General features: G+C 49.1%; 1 protein-coding gene across 1 annotated transcript; it reads left to right on the top strand.

Moving 5' to 3' along the window:
• Nucleotides 1–10,085: 10,085 nt before the first annotated feature.
• On the top strand, nt 10,086–17,022 carry LOC140409524 (interleukin-8-like). The gene is made up of 4 exons (XM_072497916.1): nt 10,086–10,253; nt 10,690–10,819; nt 11,032–11,111; nt 16,430–17,022. Exons 1-4 carry the CDS (start codon nt 10,193–10,195, stop codon nt 16,465–16,467), a joined length of 309 nt encoding a protein of 102 aa, XP_072354017.1. The 5' UTR covers nt 10,086–10,192; the 3' UTR covers nt 16,468–17,022.
• The last annotated feature ends 570 nt before the right edge of the window (nt 17,023–17,592 follow it).

Here is a 17,592-nt window from a genome sequence, read left to right as displayed (position 1 = left end):
GACAAGGAATGTTAAAAAGACAACACTTAAGGTTTCTGCCTTAATGCCCAGAGCATTCGCAAAAAAGTGGCTGAATTAATCACGCAAATAGATGTAAATGGGTATGACATAGTTAGGATTACGGTGATGTGGCTGCAAGGTGGCCATCGATGGGAACTGAACATCCAGAGATATTCAGTCTTTAGGAAGTACAGACAATAAGGAAAAGGCGGTTGAGTAACATTGCTGGTTAAAAAGGACATTAACGTAATAGTGCGGAAGGATATTAGCTCCAACAATATGGAATCTGTATGGGTGGAGCTGAGAAACAATTGGTTAGGGTTAGGGTTAGGGTTAAAGGGGGTTGTATATAGACCCCAAACTGCAATGGTGATTTTGGGACTGGCATTAAACAGGAAATTAGAGACACATGCGATAAAGGAACATGTGTAATTATGGGCCTCTTTAATCTGCATATATATCAAATTAGTAACAATATTGTAGAGGAAGAATTCCTGCAATGTGCATGGGATGTTTTTTTGGACTAATACATTGAGAAACCAATTAGAGAGCAGGCCATCCTAGACTGGGTATTGTTTAATGAGAAAGGAATAATTGTCAATATAATTGTAGGAGACCCCTTGGGGATGAGTGATCATAACATGGTAGAATTCGTCATCACGATGGACGAAGATGTAGTTGATTCTGAGATGAAGGAAATTACGATGGTACGAGGTATGAGTTGGCTATGATGGATTGGGGAGTGTAACTTGAAGGAATGATGGTGGATAAGCAATGGCAAACATTCAAAGAGCGTATGGGTGAACTACAACAATTATTCATTCCAGTCTGACGCAAAAATAAAATGGGAATAGGTGGCCAAACCATGGCTAACAAGAGAAATTAGAGATAGAACTGGCTCCAAGGAAGAGGCATACAAATTGGCTAGAAAAAACAGCAGACCTGGGACTGGTAGCAGTTTAGAATTCACCAAAGGAGGACAAAGGAATTGATTAAAGGGAAAATTAAATACGAGAGTAATCTGGTAGGGAACGTAAAAACTAACTGTAAAAGCTTCTAGAAGTGTGAGAAGAGGAAAAGATTGGTGAAGATACATGCAGGTTCCTTACAGTCAGAATCAGAGGAATTTAAAATGAAAGAAATAAACAAAGAAATGGATGACCGACCAAATACATACTTTGGTTCTGTTTTCACAAAGGAGGACACACGTAATGTACCAGAAATTTTGGGGAACACAGGGTTTAGTGAAAGCGCGAAACTGAAGGAAATCTGTATTAGTAGGGAAATGTTGGGGACATTGATGGGATTGAAGGCCGATAAATCACGAGGGCCTGATAATCTACATCCCAGAGTACTGAAGGAAGTGGCCCTAGAACTAATGGATCAATTTTTGGTTATCTTCCATGATTCTATAAATTCTGGAACAGTTCTTGCAGTTTGCAGGGTAGCTAATATAACCCCAGTATTTAAAAAGGGAGATAGAGAGAAAACAGTGTATTATAGATCAGTGAGCCTGACGTCGGTAGTGGGGAAAATTCTAGCATCCATTATCAAAGATTTTATAGCAGAGCACTTTGAAAATAATAGCAGGATCAGGCAGGTCAGCATGGATTTATGAAATGGAATTCATGCTTGAAAAATCTACTGGAATTCTTTGAGGATGTAACTCGTAGAGTTGATGAGGGGGAGCCAGTGGATGTGATCTTTTTGAACTTTCAGAAGACTTTTGACAAGGTCCCACATAAGAGAGTACTGTGTAAAATTTAAGTATCTGGAATTGGGGTAGAATATTGAGAGGGAAAGAAAACTGGTTGGCAGACAGGAAAAAAAGTGTAATAAATGCGTCTTTCACCAAGTGGCAGGCAGTGGCTAGTGGGCATCGCAGGGATGATTGCTTGGATGCTAGTCATTCACAATGTATATTAATAATTTATATGAAGGAACGAAATGTAATATTCCCAAATTTGCAGATGTTATAAACCTGGGTGGGAGGGTGAGCTCTGACGAGGATGGAGAGGTGCTTCCTGTGATTTGGACAAGTTGAATGAGTGGGCAATGTGGTGTTGGGCGTTCTGACACACAGATGAGCCAACACAGTTGTATTTGGTACAACGCTGTTTTATTCAAACTTACTATATACAGTTCATTCTGGATACTCTGCACGTGGTGACTCCCTGTCTGTGATGTTAAAACAGGTCTTGTCGTTGTCCTTGTCCCCAGATCTACTGCCCACCAGGTGTCGTGTTTGTCCTTTTGTACTGTCCCTGTCTTTGTCTGTGATTGGTTGTGGTGTTGTGTGTTTTGATTTGTCTGTTGGTGTGTCTATCATGATGTGTGTGTTTGAATATCATGACATCCCCCCTTTTTACAAAGATATGTGCCTACGTGGTTATAAATATAATTGTGTCTTGAGTGCATCTAAGAGTTTGTGTGTGTTGTGTACAGCATGTGCATATGACGTAACTATTTACATGGGGCGATGTCGGGTGCATCATGCGAACGAGGTTGTACCATAACAAAACATGAATGCGAAAAAAACTTTGAATAGTGGTCCGGTCACATGATATCTGGAACGATAAACAACAACAGGGTATAATACAGTAGTGTTTAACTTTTTAAACGTATGAACAGTGTTATAAGTCCAGTCTAATGGGTGTGCGACGAATTCGGGTTGACCGCCTCAAGGGTGGGTCAAGAACCACCGGCTGATGTGCAAGCCTGGCCATGGGTGGCGATGGAAGGGGCGTGATCTGTGGCAGCTCCACGAAGTCATCCTCGGAAGCCTGTTGAGGATCCGGCGTGTGTGTACAGTGTGGCTGCGAGCGTGGAAGTCGGCGAAGGGCGCGCCGATTGCGGCGACGCACTGAACCATCCGGCATGCGTATCAGGAACGAGCGGGGAGCCACACTTCGGAGAACTTCGGCCGGTGCTGACCAGCCACCATGCGGTAGATGGATGCGTACTTTGTCTCCGGAGGACAGGGGGGGAAGGTCCGTCGCCCATGTGTCGTACAGACTCTTCTGGCGATCACGCTGCATTTGCATCTTACGAAGAACCGTATCATGATCTGTTGTTGGTGCCAGGATGGAAGGCACAGTTGTTCTGAGGGTGCGACCCATCAGGAGCTGTGCTGGCGAGAGACCCGTGGCTAGCGGGGCCGATCGATAGGCCAGCAAGGCGAGGTTAAAGTCCGATCCGGCAGCAGCCGCCTTGCAGAGGAGCCGCTTGGCAATGTGCATGCCCTTCTCTGCCTTCCCATTCGACTGTGGATGTAGCGGGCTGGACGTCACATGAGTGAGACCATATGCTGCGGCAAAGGACGACCATTCACGGCTGGCGAAACAGGGTCCATTGTCCGACATGACAGTCATTGGAATGCCATGGGGAGCAAATGTTTCCTTGCAGGCCCCAATGACTGCGGACGACGTCAGATCATGTAGAGGTATGACTTCCGGGTAGTTGGAAAAGTAATCTATAATAATGATGTAATCTCTGCCGAGCGCGTGAAATAGGTCAACACCCACCTTCGCCCAGGGGGACGTCACCATCTCGTGTGGTAGAAGCGTCTCCGGAGGTTGCGCCGGCTGAAACCTCTGACAGGTTGTGCAATTGAGCACCATGTTGGCTATGTCTTCATTAATACCCGGGCAATATACCGCCTCTCGGGCCCTCCGTCTGCATTTCTCGACTCCCAAGTGGCCTTCGTGTAGTTGATTAAGAATCATCTGGCGCATGCTGTGCGGAATGACAATCCTGTCTAACTTCATAAGGACCCCGTCAATGTTGGTAAGGTCATCTCGCACATTATAAAACTGCGGGCACTGCCCTTTGAGCCACCCTTCCGCCATGTGGCACATCACTCGCTGTAGAAGGGGGTCAGTCGCCGTCTCTGCGCGTATGCGGGCTAGACTTGGGTCGTCAGCCGGCAGATTTGCTGCTGTCAGAGTAACGTGTGCCTCAATTTGACATACGAACCCCTCCGCATCTGGTGGTGTACTCACTGCTTGGGAGAGCGTGTCCGCCACGATGAGATCTTTCCCCGGAGTGTAGATCAGTTCGAAAACATACCTCCTGAGTTTAAGTAAGATGCGCTGGAGGCGAGGGGTCATGTCGTTCAGGTCCTTGTTTATTATGTTGACCAGGGGGCGGTGGTCCGTTTCGACCGTGAATCGTGGAAGACCATACACATAGTCGTGGAACTTGTCCAATCCAGTTAACAAGCCCAGGCATTCTTTTTCTATTTGCGCGTAGTGCTGTTCCGTAGGGGTCATGGCTCGTGAGGCATATGCAACTGGGGCCCATGGCGACGTGCTATCTTTCTGCAAGAGTACTGCTCCAATACCAGATTGGCTGGCATCCGTTGAGATTTTCGTGGGGCGAGCCGTGTCGAAGAACGCCAACACTGGTGCCGTGACCAGTTTGTGCTTGAGCTCCTCCCATTCCAGCTGGTGCGATTGTTGCCATTGGAATTCTGTTGATTTCTTCACGAGATGGCTCATAGCCGTTGTATGAGAAGCAAGGTTGGGAATGAACATCCCAAGGAAGTTGACCATGCCCAAGAATCTTAGGACAGCCTTCTTGTCAGCCGGCCGTGGCATGGCTGTGATGGCACTAATTTTGTCTGCATCGGGACAGACCCCTGATTGTGAGATGTGGTCCCCGAGGAACTTCAGCTCAGTCTGGCCAAAAGCACACTTGGCGCGGTTGAGACGCAGGCCATTTTGTCGTATGCGGGCGAAGACGCGTCGTAGACGATGCATGTGCTCCTGCGGAGTGGTGGACCAAATGATGATATCGTCCACATATACACGTACCCCTTCGATGCCTTCCATCATCTGCTCCATGATTCGGTGGAAAACCTCAGATGCCGAGATGATGCCAAATGGCATCCGGTTGTAGCAGAATCTGCCGAAAGGGGTGTTAAACGTGCATAGCCTTCGGCTGGCCGGGTCCAATTGACGCATCCAGTTTGGTAAATATTTTGGCTTGGGCCATCTCGCTGGTGAGTTCCTCTCATTTGGGGATGGGATAGTGTTCCCGCATAATGTTGTTATTTAGATCTTTAGGATCTATGCATATGCGGATCTAGCCAGAGGGCTTTTTTACACAGACCATGGAGCTGACCCATGGCGTGGGCTCCGTGACCCTGGATAGGACCCCTTGGTCCTGAAGAGCCTGTAGCTGCAACTTGAGGCGGTCTTTGAGTGGCGCAGGAACCCTGCGAGGTGCGTGAACGACCGGGATGGCGTCCGGTTTGAGGCGAATCTTGTAAGTGCATGGCAATGTCCCCATGCCTTCAAATACCTCCTGGTTGTGAGCAAGGAGGGAATGGAGATTTGCGTGGAACTCAGCATCCGGGAAGTCGGATATCTCATCTGGAGAGAGAGACATAATGCGCTGTACCAGGTGAAGGACCTTACACGCCTGTGCGCCCAGTAACAAATCTTTTGATGAGCCAACAACTTCGAAAGGGAGTGTGGCCGTGTGCGTTTTGTGAGTTACCTGTAGCTGGCAAGAACCCATGGACGGGATGACGTTCCCGTTATAATCAACCATCTTGAGCCGGGATGGCGTGATGGGTAGTTTGACCTTCATGGCCTGGAATTCAGTATATGCAATCAGGTTGGCGGATGCGCCGGTGTCCAGACGGAAGGTGACGTGCGATCGGTTGACCGTCAGGGTGGCACTACACTCATCGGCCGGATTGATCGCGTTGACCCTGTTTACATCGATGACGGAAACCCGGAAGGCATCCTGGTCATCTGCATCATTTAGCTGGAAGTCTTGATGCGTGGGCTGGACGGCGATGTGTAGATTCCATGGGTTGAGCCGCACGACAGTAGGCAGCATAGTGGCCCATTTTGCCACATCGGAGGCACTGTCGGTTATTAGCAGGACATTGCCCTTTTAAGTGTGCAGCTCCACAGTTGCCGCACGTCATGACGTCACGGCGTTCGTTGCGCCACTGCGCATGCGCAGTGTGATCTTGCATTGGGCGCGCCTACGTGGTGCGTCCCTCGATGATGCCATTGGTTTTGGCGCGCACAAGCGCGGGAGACCGTGAAAAGCGCGGGAAGCGGCCACTCTCGTCGGGGCCGCGGGTCGGGAGATAATCGATGGCCTGGATTCGTTCGGCGTCGTGGGCGGCCTGGCTTGCTGATTCGACGGCTGGGGACCCCCTCCGTGCCAATTCGGACGCCTGAAATCGGGCAAAACGGCTGGTTGCATTCTCGTGGAGGACAAAGGCTTCCACTGCAGACGCTAAGGTAAGGCTTTTGATTTTAAGAAGCTGCTGGCGTAGGCCACTGGAGGCAACGGCAAAAACAATCTGGTCCCTGATCATGGACTCTGAGGTGTTGCCATAACCGCAGGACTGCGCTAGAATTCGGAGGTGCGTCAAAAAGGGTTGAAAAAGCTCCTCCTTACCTTGCTGAAAGAGATATCTTTCAAAACTTTCATTCATTTCAACATTAAAGTGCTGGTCTAGCTTGAGGATGACTGTGTCATACTTGGATTGGTTTTCGCCTTCTTCGAACACCAGTGAGTTGAAGACATCGATGGCGTGCTGACCTGCGTAGGAGATGAGCATTGCAATCTTTGTTTCGGCCGGGGCACTCTGTTTCTCGTTGGCTCGGATGTACAGGTCGAATCGCTGCTTGAAGAGCTTCCAATTGGTACCAAGGTTCCCCGCGACTTGCAACGGCTGCGGTTTATTGGTGAGTTCCATGTCCAGAATAGCAGGTTAGTCGGCAGGTATCGATCCACTCCTGTACCATGTGGTGTTGGGCGTTCTGACACACAGATGAACCAACACAGTTGTATTTGGTACAACGCTGTTTTATTCAAACTTACTATATACAGTTCATTCTGGATACTCTGCACGTGGTGACTCCCTGTCTGTGATGTTATTACAGGCCTTGTCATTGTCCTTGTCCCCAGATCTACTGCCCATCAGGTGTCGTGTTTGTCCTTTTGTACTGTCCCTGTCTTTGTCTGATTGGTGGTGGTGTTGTGTGTTCTGATTTGTCTGTTGGTGTGTCTATCATGATGTGTGTGTTTGAATATCATGACAGGCAAATGCACGGCAGATGTACATTGAGTGAGAGGAATGTGCAACAAGACTTGGGTGTCCTTGTACACCACTTGCATGCAGGTACAGCAGGTGGTAAAAGGCAGCAAATGGTATGTTGGCCTTCATAGTGAGTACAGAATCATGGATGTCCTGCTGCAGTTATGCAGGGCCTTGGTGAGACCACACATAGAATATTGTGTGCAGTTTTGGTCTCCTTATCTGAGGAAGGATGTTCTTGCTATAGAGGGAGTGCCGCAAAGGTTTACCAGACTGTTTCCTGGATGGCAGGACCGATATATGAGAGATTGAGTTGGTTCGGATTATATTCACTGGATTTCAGAAGAATGAGGAGGGGTGTCTCACAGGAACATATAAAATTCTAACAGGACTAGACAGGGTAGATACAGAAAGGATTATCCTGATGGTGGGGGAGTTCAGAACCGGGATCAGAGTCTAAGGATAAGGGGTAAACCATTTCGGACTGAGATGAGGAGAACTTTCTTCATCCAGAGAGTGGTGAGACTGTGGAATTCTCTACCCAGAAAAATGTTGAGACCAAAACATTGTGAGCAGGATTCACTGATCGCCGACGCCGAAATCGCATTTGGTGATTTGCCGGAGAATCCCCGTTTACACCGGAATCAGTGGGCGGCACCGTTTTTGCGATGCTCCGCCCCCTCAAAAACAACGTACTCAGAGTACGCCACACACTGTATGGACGGCCTCAGGCAGCCACCTGAGGCCCTCACCCGATGCCCTGCCCCCGATGGGCTGAGTCCCTGATGGCATGGGACACATGTACTCACACCGTTCGGGGACCTCGCGTGGCGGCTGCGGACTGAGTCCAGCGCCGTGACAGTCAGGGGGGAGCCATCCCGCTGGCAGGGGGGCATTTATCGGGGGCTGGGGGGGACTGGTGGGAGGTGGTCCGGGGGTGGCATGGCTGGTCACAGGGGGGCAGGTTTGGAAGGCCGGGGTCACGTGCGGCCAGCGCCATGTTGCATGGCGCGACCGCCACTGTGCGAATGCACGGCCATGGACCCGGCCATTCTGCGGCTGTATCTGCAGGTAAAGCCGGGGCTTTACCCTGCACGGCTGATAGCCCCCCCCCACCGCACGGAGGATCGATGCGGGGGCGGTGGCGACTTTCTGGTCGTAAGACCAGACGGATCCTCTGGACATAGCCGCAGGATTGGAGAATCCAGCCCAGTATGTTTTCAAGAAGGAGTTAGATATAGCTCTTGAGGCTAAGGGATCAAAGGATATGGGGGGAAAGTGAGAACAGGTTACTGAGTTGGATGTTCAGTCATGATCATAATGAATGGTGGTGCACGCTCAAAGGCCCAAATGGCCTACTCCTGCTCCTATTTGTTATGTTTCTATAGTGCTAAAAAAGGATAGACGGTACTTTCTACATGGTGAAACACTTGAAGCAGTGGAGCTCCGAAGACATTTGGGAATCAGATACACGTATCATTACCATGTGATGGTAAGGAAGGTTAATGAACTGCTGGCCTTTATATCTGGAGGATTAAAATACAAGGAGATAGATGTCATGTTCCAACTATGCAAAGCCCTGGTCAGACCACATCTGGAACACTGCAAACTGTTTTGGACATCACAGCTTAGGAAGCATTGGATCAAGTGCAGTGTAGATTTACCAGAATGATACGTGCGCTCCAAGGATTAAATCACGAGGAGAGATTACACAAAGCAGTAGATTTGTAATCTATGGAGTTGAGAAGGTTAAGGGATAATTTGATTAAGATTTTCAAGGCATTCGGTGAACAGTTACTTTAGATAGAGAGAAGATATTTTTGTTGGTTGAAGAGTCAAAGATTGGGCGCATAGTAAAAAAATTAGAGCCAGACTTTTCAGGTGTGAAATTAGGAAATACTTCTTAATGCAAAGCGTGGTAGAGTTTGGAACTTTCCTCCACAATTGGCAACTGGTGTAAGATTGTGGTAAAATGGTCAATGCCTGAATCTTAGGCTTGATACAAAATTGGACATTTTAAATGATGAATTGGACACTTTAAATTAAAAACACAGTCAGAACCACAGACAGGCCTGATGGGAAGTCAAACAGCCAAACACGAATACACTGGACCGAGACAGACAGCCGGGGCAAGTCTGGGTTTGTCCTGTAAATAGGACATTAGAAGTTATCGGCCCCATTCAAATGGATCAATTGTTGTGGATTGCCTAGATGGAGCCAGACTTTATGGCACCTAGATCACCTGATATGGGATATGTTTACACGCAGACAATGCTCCTGAGGATGGACCTCTGTGGGGAGCTCCTGGTGTCCTGCAGAGTTGCAATCGGCAACTCCATTAGGTATTGTGACTCCCGCCCAGCAGGCTCCCCAGTGAAGACTCAATGCAGAAGCAGTGGAGAAGACTCAACGGCAGACCAAAGGACAGAAGGAAGCAGCATGCGAGCCCCACCTTTGCTGACGAAGGCACTGCGACAACCGAAAGTCAGAACATTGGACCTGCAGCTCAATCCAGTTCAATGATATTTGAAAGTAAACTTGGGGTGAATTCTGAACTTGCATCTGTCCTTTGTCCATCTCGCAAATAAGGGCACCTTGGTAAATCGTTCGAATAATAAACTGGTCTAAGTGTCTGAATTTTACAGACAACAAGATCTATTGTTAATTTAAAAACTGATATTGATAAAAATTTTGTCTGCCAAAGGCAGATGTTTGTAGCTAGGTCACAGAAAAACCATGATCTCATTGCATGGCCAAACAGCCTCGAGGGACTAAACAGTCTAATTCTCCCCCTATGTTTCTAAATCTTTACAAACTACACAGTCATAATTCACCTCCCGTAACAACAGATTACCTGCCTGTTGCTGCTGTAAGCTGTGTTTGAGACTGTGAATATGTTAAAAAGGCAAAAGTGAAACAAAGCTTGACCAAGGAGCAGGGAAACTCCATTCCACAGGATTTTCGACAGCTTCGTGCTCGAGATTAGACAAAGTGAGAGCAGAGGATCTCAATAAATAATCCCTCTTTGGAGCCCTCTTCAGAAGAACTTCCCTCAGCAGAGAGAGAAACACGGACGTAGACAGAAGCTCCTTCAGCAGAAACCTATTCAGCACAAAGCTAAAGATGAACACAGCAACCACTGCAATGATTCTCACCTTGCTTCTGTGTGCCATCACTGCGCAGGGTATGTTGACATTTCTATCTTGTGTTTTACTTAGTTGCATTTTAGTGTGGAAAAGAGTCTGCTGAGTTACTGATCCAACTTTACATGTCACAGTGTCTCATTGAACAATTATATAATCACCAATGTTATTGGCTGTACAAAGCCAGTTTGAATACAGCATTATTAATATAACTGCATTTAATCATTTAAATCAATTTGATCCCAGGAGTTTACATTTGTAAAAGATTTCCTTGCATTTAATTTTTATAAAATGTGACAGTCATCTCCAGGATAGTAGAATCATTGGATTGTTTGCATTATTTGGCAGATAATTGATATTTCCTTGTGGTGGATTGTGTAGGGAATCAATTAAAGTATCTCAACTCTGGAACAAAGTGCAAAGATTCACTCCATTTCAATCAATAATTGAATTAAAGTTAAATCGATCTTTTCACAGGTATTCCTCTGCCAGGAATTCAAGGCCGGTGTCGGTGCCCTCAGACCAGGTCCAATTTTATCAATCCGAGGCTGATCAAGAATTTGAAATATATTCCCAAGGGGCCACACTGTGAGACAGTGGAGATAATGTGAGTAAATGCGTCAGAATATCATGTTTAACCTTTCTCTTTCTACCACATCTACTTCGATACTGTGTTATTTATTCAAAACACATTGGATCAATCACAATTTGTTTACGATGCAGGTTTGAAGAAATATATTTCATAGCTTTACTGACATCTCAACTCTCAGAGTTCACTTTCCATGGATTTGTTTTCAAAACTCCTCCTTTTGTTCACAGTGTCACCAAAGTTACTGGGGAGAAAGTATGCGTGAGTCCTGATGCCCAGTGGGTGAAGATTATCATTAAAGCTAAGAAAGGTTGGTGTTTGGTGTTTGTGAGAATTCAGAATTTACCAGAGTTCTCAGCACGTCCATCAGTGCATTTTCAAAGAGGCAGCCTCCCAATCGGCCGGCTTCAATTTTGTTGACCCAATGCTGCAGTGCCAATCAAAGGCGGCACAACGATGTAAGGCTGGCAGTCACAATAGAATAGGACAGGTTGGCACAGCTGAGGTAGGCAGGAAAACACAAGAGCACCTCAACATGGAAGTGCCCTGTCTACCTGCATAGAATGAATCAATTCAAGAGACCTAGGGCTGGGGTTTTGTCTCCTCATAGAGGTGGGAATCAGCTTACAAAATGCAAGGCATAAATAGGGTGGAATTGTCCATCTGATCTGTAGCCTAACTCCATATACCTGCCTTCAGCCTATATCCCTTAATACCTTTGCTTAACAAAAATGTATCTATCTCAGATTTAAAATTAACCACTGCTCTAGCGTCAATTGGCGTTTGTGGAAGAGAATTCCAAACCTCTACCAGCCTTTTTGTGTAGAAATGCTTCCCAACATCTCTCCTGAATGGTCTGGCCCTAATTTCTAGGATATGGCCCCTGGTTCTAGAATCTCCAACCAGTGGAAACAATTTATCTTTGTCTACCCTGTCTTTTCCTGTTAATATCTTCAAGGCTTTGATCAGATTACCCCTTAACCTTCTAAATTCTAGAGAAAACAGGCCTAATTTGTATAATATTTCCTCATAACTTAACTGCTGTAGTCCAGGTATCATTCTAGTAAAACTGCCTCCCTCCAAGGCCAAAATATCCTTCCTCGATTGTGGTATCTAGATCTGCTCACAGTACTCCAAGTGGGGTCTAACCAGGGTTTTGTAAAGCTGCAGCATAACACTTTTATGTCCTTATACTCCAGTCCTCCAGATATAAAGGCCAGCATTCCATTTGCCTTCTTGATTAATTTCTGCATTTTTCATAGCATTTTAAAGATCCATGCCCCTGAACCCCAAGATCTCTTTGGATGGCTATTGAATTTAGCTTCATAACATCTAGTAAGTACCCTGATATATCCCTTTTTTCACCAAAGTAGATAACCTCACACTTGCTTACATTGAAATCCATCTGTCACAGTTTTTGCCCATTCACCTGGTCTATCAATATCCCTTTGTAATTTTATGCTGTCATCTACAATGTTTACAATGCTACCCAACTTTGTGTCATCAGCAAACTTGGATATATGACTTTCTATGCCATTATCCAAGCCATTAATGAATAATGTGAACAATCGAGGCCCTAAAACAGATCCTTGTGGGGCACTACTATTCACAGCCTGCAATTTGGGTGCCTATCCATTATCCCTACTTTCTGTCGCCTGCTACTCAAACAATTTCACAGCCATGTCAGTAATTTGCCCTCAATTCCGCGGGTTTCTACCTTAGTTACCAGTCCCTTATGTGAGACTTTATCAAATGCTTTCTGGAAGTTCATATAAGTAACGCGCATAGACACGCCCCTGTCCACTACCATAGTCACCTCTTAAATAATGTCAGGCCTCTTAAACAGCCCGCCTTCGCTCCCAGCTACGCATGTGGCTGCCTTCAAGATCTTTCTGGGGGCAGTGGACCTGACTTCAGTTATCTCCTTAACATATCCCCAAGTTAATATCTCACATTTGCAGGCAATTTCTCCTAAGGCCCCTTCACCCCCACTGCCATGATCCTTCATATGCTCCATGCTAACCTATAGGATTTCCATGCCCATTTACCCAGTATATACTCTGTACAGAACCACCAAATCCTATAGTAACAATAGCAAGTGTGAAAAAGATTATGGGCGGCACGGTAGCACAGTGGTTAGCACTGTTCCTTCAGCCAGGGTCCCGTGTTCGATTCCCGGCTGGGTCACTGTCTATGCGGACCGTCTGCACGTTCTCCCTGTGCCTGCATGGGTTTCATCCGGGTGCTCCGGTTTCCTCCCACAAGTCCCAAACGACGTGTTGTTAGATGAATTGGAAATTCTAAATTCTCCCTCAAGTTTACCCGAACAGGCGCCGGAGTGTAGCGACCAGGGGATTTTCACAGTAACTTCATTACATTGTTAATGTAAGCCTACTTGTGACACTAATAAAGATTATTATTATTTACAAATATATAATTTCTTGGTTTCCTCCAGCTGAATCTAGGATACAACCCAAACCATGGGCGGGATTCTCCGACCCCCCGCCGGGTCGGAGAAACGCCGAGGGGTGGCGTGAATCCCGCCTCCGCCTGCCGCCGAATTCTCCGGCACCGAAAATTTGGCGGGGGCGGGAATCACGCCGCGCCGGTCGGCGGGCACCCCCCCGGCGATTCTCCAGCCCACGATGGGCCGAAGTCCCGCTGCTATCGTGCCAGTCCTGCCGACGTGAATCAAACCACCTACCTTATCGGCGGGACTGGCGGCGCGGGCGGGCTCCGAGTTCCTGGGGGGGGCGCGGGGCGATATGGCCCCGGGGGGGGGGGCCCCCACGGTGGCCTGGCCCACGATCGGGGCCCACTGATCCGCGGGCGGGCCTGTGCTGTGGGGGCACTCTTTTCCTTCCACCCCGGCCATAGTCTGCGCCATGGCCGATGCGGAAGGGACCCCCCCCCCCGCGCATGCGCGGGGGTGACGTCAGCAGCCGCTGACGCTCCCGCCCATGCACGGACTTCCGCCGACCGGCGAAGTCCTTTCGGCCCTGGCTGGCGTGGCGCCAAAGGCCTTTCCCACCGGCCGGCTGAGCGGAAACCACTCCGGCACGGGGCTAGCCCCTCAAGGTGAGGGCTTGGCCCCTAAAGGTGCGTAGAATTCCACACCTTTAGGGGCGGCCCGATGCCGGAGTGGTTCCCGCCACTCCATCCCGCCGGGACCCCCCGCCCCGCCGGGTAGGGGAGAATCCCGGCCCATGTTTTAAAAATCTGACCCTATATCTTGCATGTTAAAACCATGTTGCAAAATCATACATGTTAACAATGCTCCACATCTTATGGAACAGTCTGGTTGATAGTGCTCCATAATTACATTACTGGAGGCAGTATCCTCTAATGAAAAATGAAATGAAAATGAAAATCGCTTATTGTCACAAGTAGGCTTCAAATGAAGTTACTGTGAAAAGCCCCTAGTCGCCACATTCCGGCGCCTATACGTAAGCAATAGCTGCAGTTAGTGGGGGGAAACATGGGGCGGGGATTATCCATCGGCCAACGGCAGAATCGGAAAACAAAATTGGGTGGAGAATCGGTTTTGACTCCAAAACCGTTGTGGGCGCCGGTTTCACGCCAAACCGCAATTCTCCACCGCCTCGACGTGGGCGGCAATGCATTCCACTCCGCACATACAGTAAATGCCGTTGCCATATCATTCTCCGGGACCTCCGCGATTCTCCACCCCCACTGGGGTGAATTCCTGACGGCGAGATTCACCATCAGAGAGAGGGGGGAAGGGAAAGTGTCCAACATCGCCATGGTTTGCTGACAGTCATGCCACTGGTTGGGGCATGCCTTCTGCCAGGGCCAGGGGAGTAGCGGGGGGTGGCCAGGAGATGGGCCGTGTGGTCGGGCTGGTCGGCTTGGAACACTATTGCTGTTACCTGCAAGGCAGCCGTGCATCAGCGCATGCCGCTGACTGTCCACTGTGAACCTAGAGCCACAGGTCATATGCATGTCCCCCCTGGGCACCCCTTGAGGTGCCCTCTGGCCCCAACCAACCCATTAGCAGGATGGACAGACTCCAGTGCAACCAGTGCCACCTTGTTGACTGGAATGAGTGTGTGTGGGGATTGTAATGTGTATATGTGGCTGCTGCTTGTCAGCCTCCTGAGTGTCAATCACTGACATGGCGAATTCCGCACCATTTCCCATTAGAATCGCTCGTGTTCCACATGGCGCTAGATCTAACCCCTTCACGGTCGCTGAATCGGCTCAGGTGTGGTGCCAGTTTTGCTGTCGTGGAAGTCCGCGAATTCTGCACCAGCGTCAACACTTAGGGCTGGATTCTCTGATTTTGAGGCTATGTCCGGAGCATAGGTGGGATTCTCCGACCCCCCTGCCGGGTCAAAGAATCGCCGGGGGGCGGCGTGAATCCCGCCCCCGCTGGCTGCCGAATTTTCCGGCGCCGGGGATTTGGCGGGGGTGGGAATCGCGCCGCCACGGTCAGCGGCCGCTGGCAGCGGCCCCCCCCCCCCCCCGGCGATTCTCTGGCCCGCGATGGGGCAAGTGGCCACCCATCTTTTTGCTGGTCCCGCCAGCGTAAATTAGAGTAGGTCCTTACCGGCGGGACCTGGTGGCGCGGGCGGCCTCCGGGGGCGCGGGAGGATCTGGCCCCGGGAGGTGCCCCCACGGTGGCCTGGTCCGCGATCGGGGCCCACCGATCCGCCAGCGGGCCTGTGCCGTGCGGGCACTCTATTTCGCCGTGTCGGCTGCTTGGTCCTCCGCCATGGCGGATGCGGCGATGAACCCCCCCCCCCCCCCCGTGCATGTGCCAACTCGCGCTGGCCGGCAGAGGCCCTTCGGCGCCAGTTGGCGTGGCGCCAAGCCCCTTCCCCGCCAGCCGATGCGGCGCAAACCACACCGGTGCCGGCCTAGCCCCTAAATGTGCGGAGGATTCCGCATTTTGGGGCGGCCCGACGCCGGAGTGGTTCACGCCACTCCTTGGCACCGGGACCCCCACCCCGCCAGGTAGGGGAGAATCCCGCCCCATGTGTCTAGTCTTACGACCAAAAAGTCGGTGCTGTCCCGAACCAAGTGGGGGGCTAGCAGCTGCGCCACGTATGGCTTTACCTGCAGATACGGATGGAGAATTGTCGGGTCCGTGGCCGCGCATGTGTACGGCGGCGACCTGCAGCGGTTGCGCCATACAACATGGTGCCGGCCACGCGCGGACCCGGCATGCCAGATAGTGCCCCCGTGTAACTCCCTTCACCACCTGGACCACCCCCAACAGTTCCCACAGACCCCGCCGAAGACACCCGACCAGCGGAACGGCTCTCCCCCGACTGTGGCGGCAGTCCGTAGCCGGCACGCAAGGTCCCCGAATACTGTGGGCACACGTGGCCCACGCCGTCGGGACATCAGCCCATTGGGGGCAGAGCATCGGGGAGGGCCTTAGTTGACGTCCTGAGGCCATTCCAATGTGTGCGTCGTACTCAGCGATGATGCCGGTTTTGAGGGGGCGCAGCATCTGAAAAACAGCGCCGCCCCCGATTTTGGCATGAAAATGGATTCTCCGGCCAATCGGCGAATGCGGTTTTGCCGTCGGCAATCGGACAATCCAGCCCTTAGTCTCAGGAATGGAGAATTCCGCTCATAATTTGTTCAATTTTGTTTCAGGTGCCAAACCAGGCAACCAAGTCCTGAAGCCGCAATGAGATCGCTTCAATTCCAAATCTGTACAACGATGAACACTGAAATGAAGGAAGCTCTGTCCAGGGTGTTCACTCTCTAATATAACTTTCCAATAGCTAGTTACAGTACTTACCTTGCATTATGTTCTGCAAATAAGTTTACTTTCTTTCTCTGTAATGCTGTAATTGCTTACCCAGAGCCTGAGGAAACAAGCTGATTTATTTTGTGGCTCTAATGAATATGATTATGAATGAGTGTTACTCTGATCCTGTTACAAGTTACTCTGTGGTTGGAATCAATTTGTTTGCAATTCTTCACAATAAAAAATAATTTTCAGTTAATAAGCAGGCACCAGGAAATTATAAAGATATTTATGGACTTTTGGAAAATTCTCAATCAGGTATTGTCAGTTGTTTAACTTCCGTGTCTGAAATAATGGAGAATTAATGTCAATGAGCAATAACTCAACAAATCAATATATGCTTAAAATGATTTCTTTATCACAAACTACCTCCTCAAGTCTACATGCCTTACCTGGATTATCATGATTGTTCTTTCTTATTTCAATTAAAATGGTCTTGAACAACCTCCTTACCGCAGTAGAAGACTTATAATTAAAAACAGATCCCATTAATAAACCATTTAATTGACCCATGAGTTAAGTGGCGTTGGGTGAAGGGAAGCCTCTGGTCGCCTCTACATGGCACTGTGAAATGTTACACCCATACCCCACCTGCCAACCCGCGATTGGCAGGGGAGAAGGGAGTGGTGACGTGGTGGTGTAAAATTCCACCTATTGAGCAAATCTTTATCCGTGACACACCATTCCCAATGACAGAACAGAAAGTGGGCACTGCTATGCTTGCTTGCTTCTTGCTACTTCCCCTTAAGATTACAATTAAAATGTAAAGTTCTAGTGGTACACACAGGAGACATGGGTCAAAGCGCAGAAGAGCAATAGTCACAGGGGACTCGAAAGTCAGGGGCACAGATAGGCGCTTCTGTGGACGTGAAAGAGACTCCAGATGGTATGTTGCCTCCCTGGTGCCAGGGTCCACGATGTCTCAGAGTGGGTAGCGGGCATCCTGAAGAGGGAGGGAAAACAGGCAGAGGTTGTTGTACATATTGGTACTAACGACATAGGCAGG

Source organism: Scyliorhinus torazame, chromosome 3 (genome assembly GCF_047496885.1).
Source record: "Scyliorhinus torazame isolate Kashiwa2021f chromosome 3, sScyTor2.1, whole genome shotgun sequence".
Lineage (NCBI taxonomy): Eukaryota > Metazoa > Chordata > Chondrichthyes > Carcharhiniformes > Scyliorhinidae > Scyliorhinus > Scyliorhinus torazame.
This window is presented reverse-complemented; position numbering and strand designations above follow the sequence as displayed.

Coding starts and splice junctions, on each gene's coding strand:
- LOC140409524 (XM_072497916.1), top strand. CDS start 10,193: ATGAACACAGCAACCACTGCAATGATTCTCACCTTGCTTCTGTGTGCC. Junction 10,254..10,689: donor GTGTGCCATCACTGCGCAGG/GTATGTTGACAT, acceptor ATCTTTTCACAG/GTATTCCTCTGCCAGGAATT. Junction 10,820..11,031: donor TGTGAGACAGTGGAGATAAT/GTGAGTAAATGC, acceptor TTTTGTTCACAG/TGTCACCAAAGTTACTGGGG.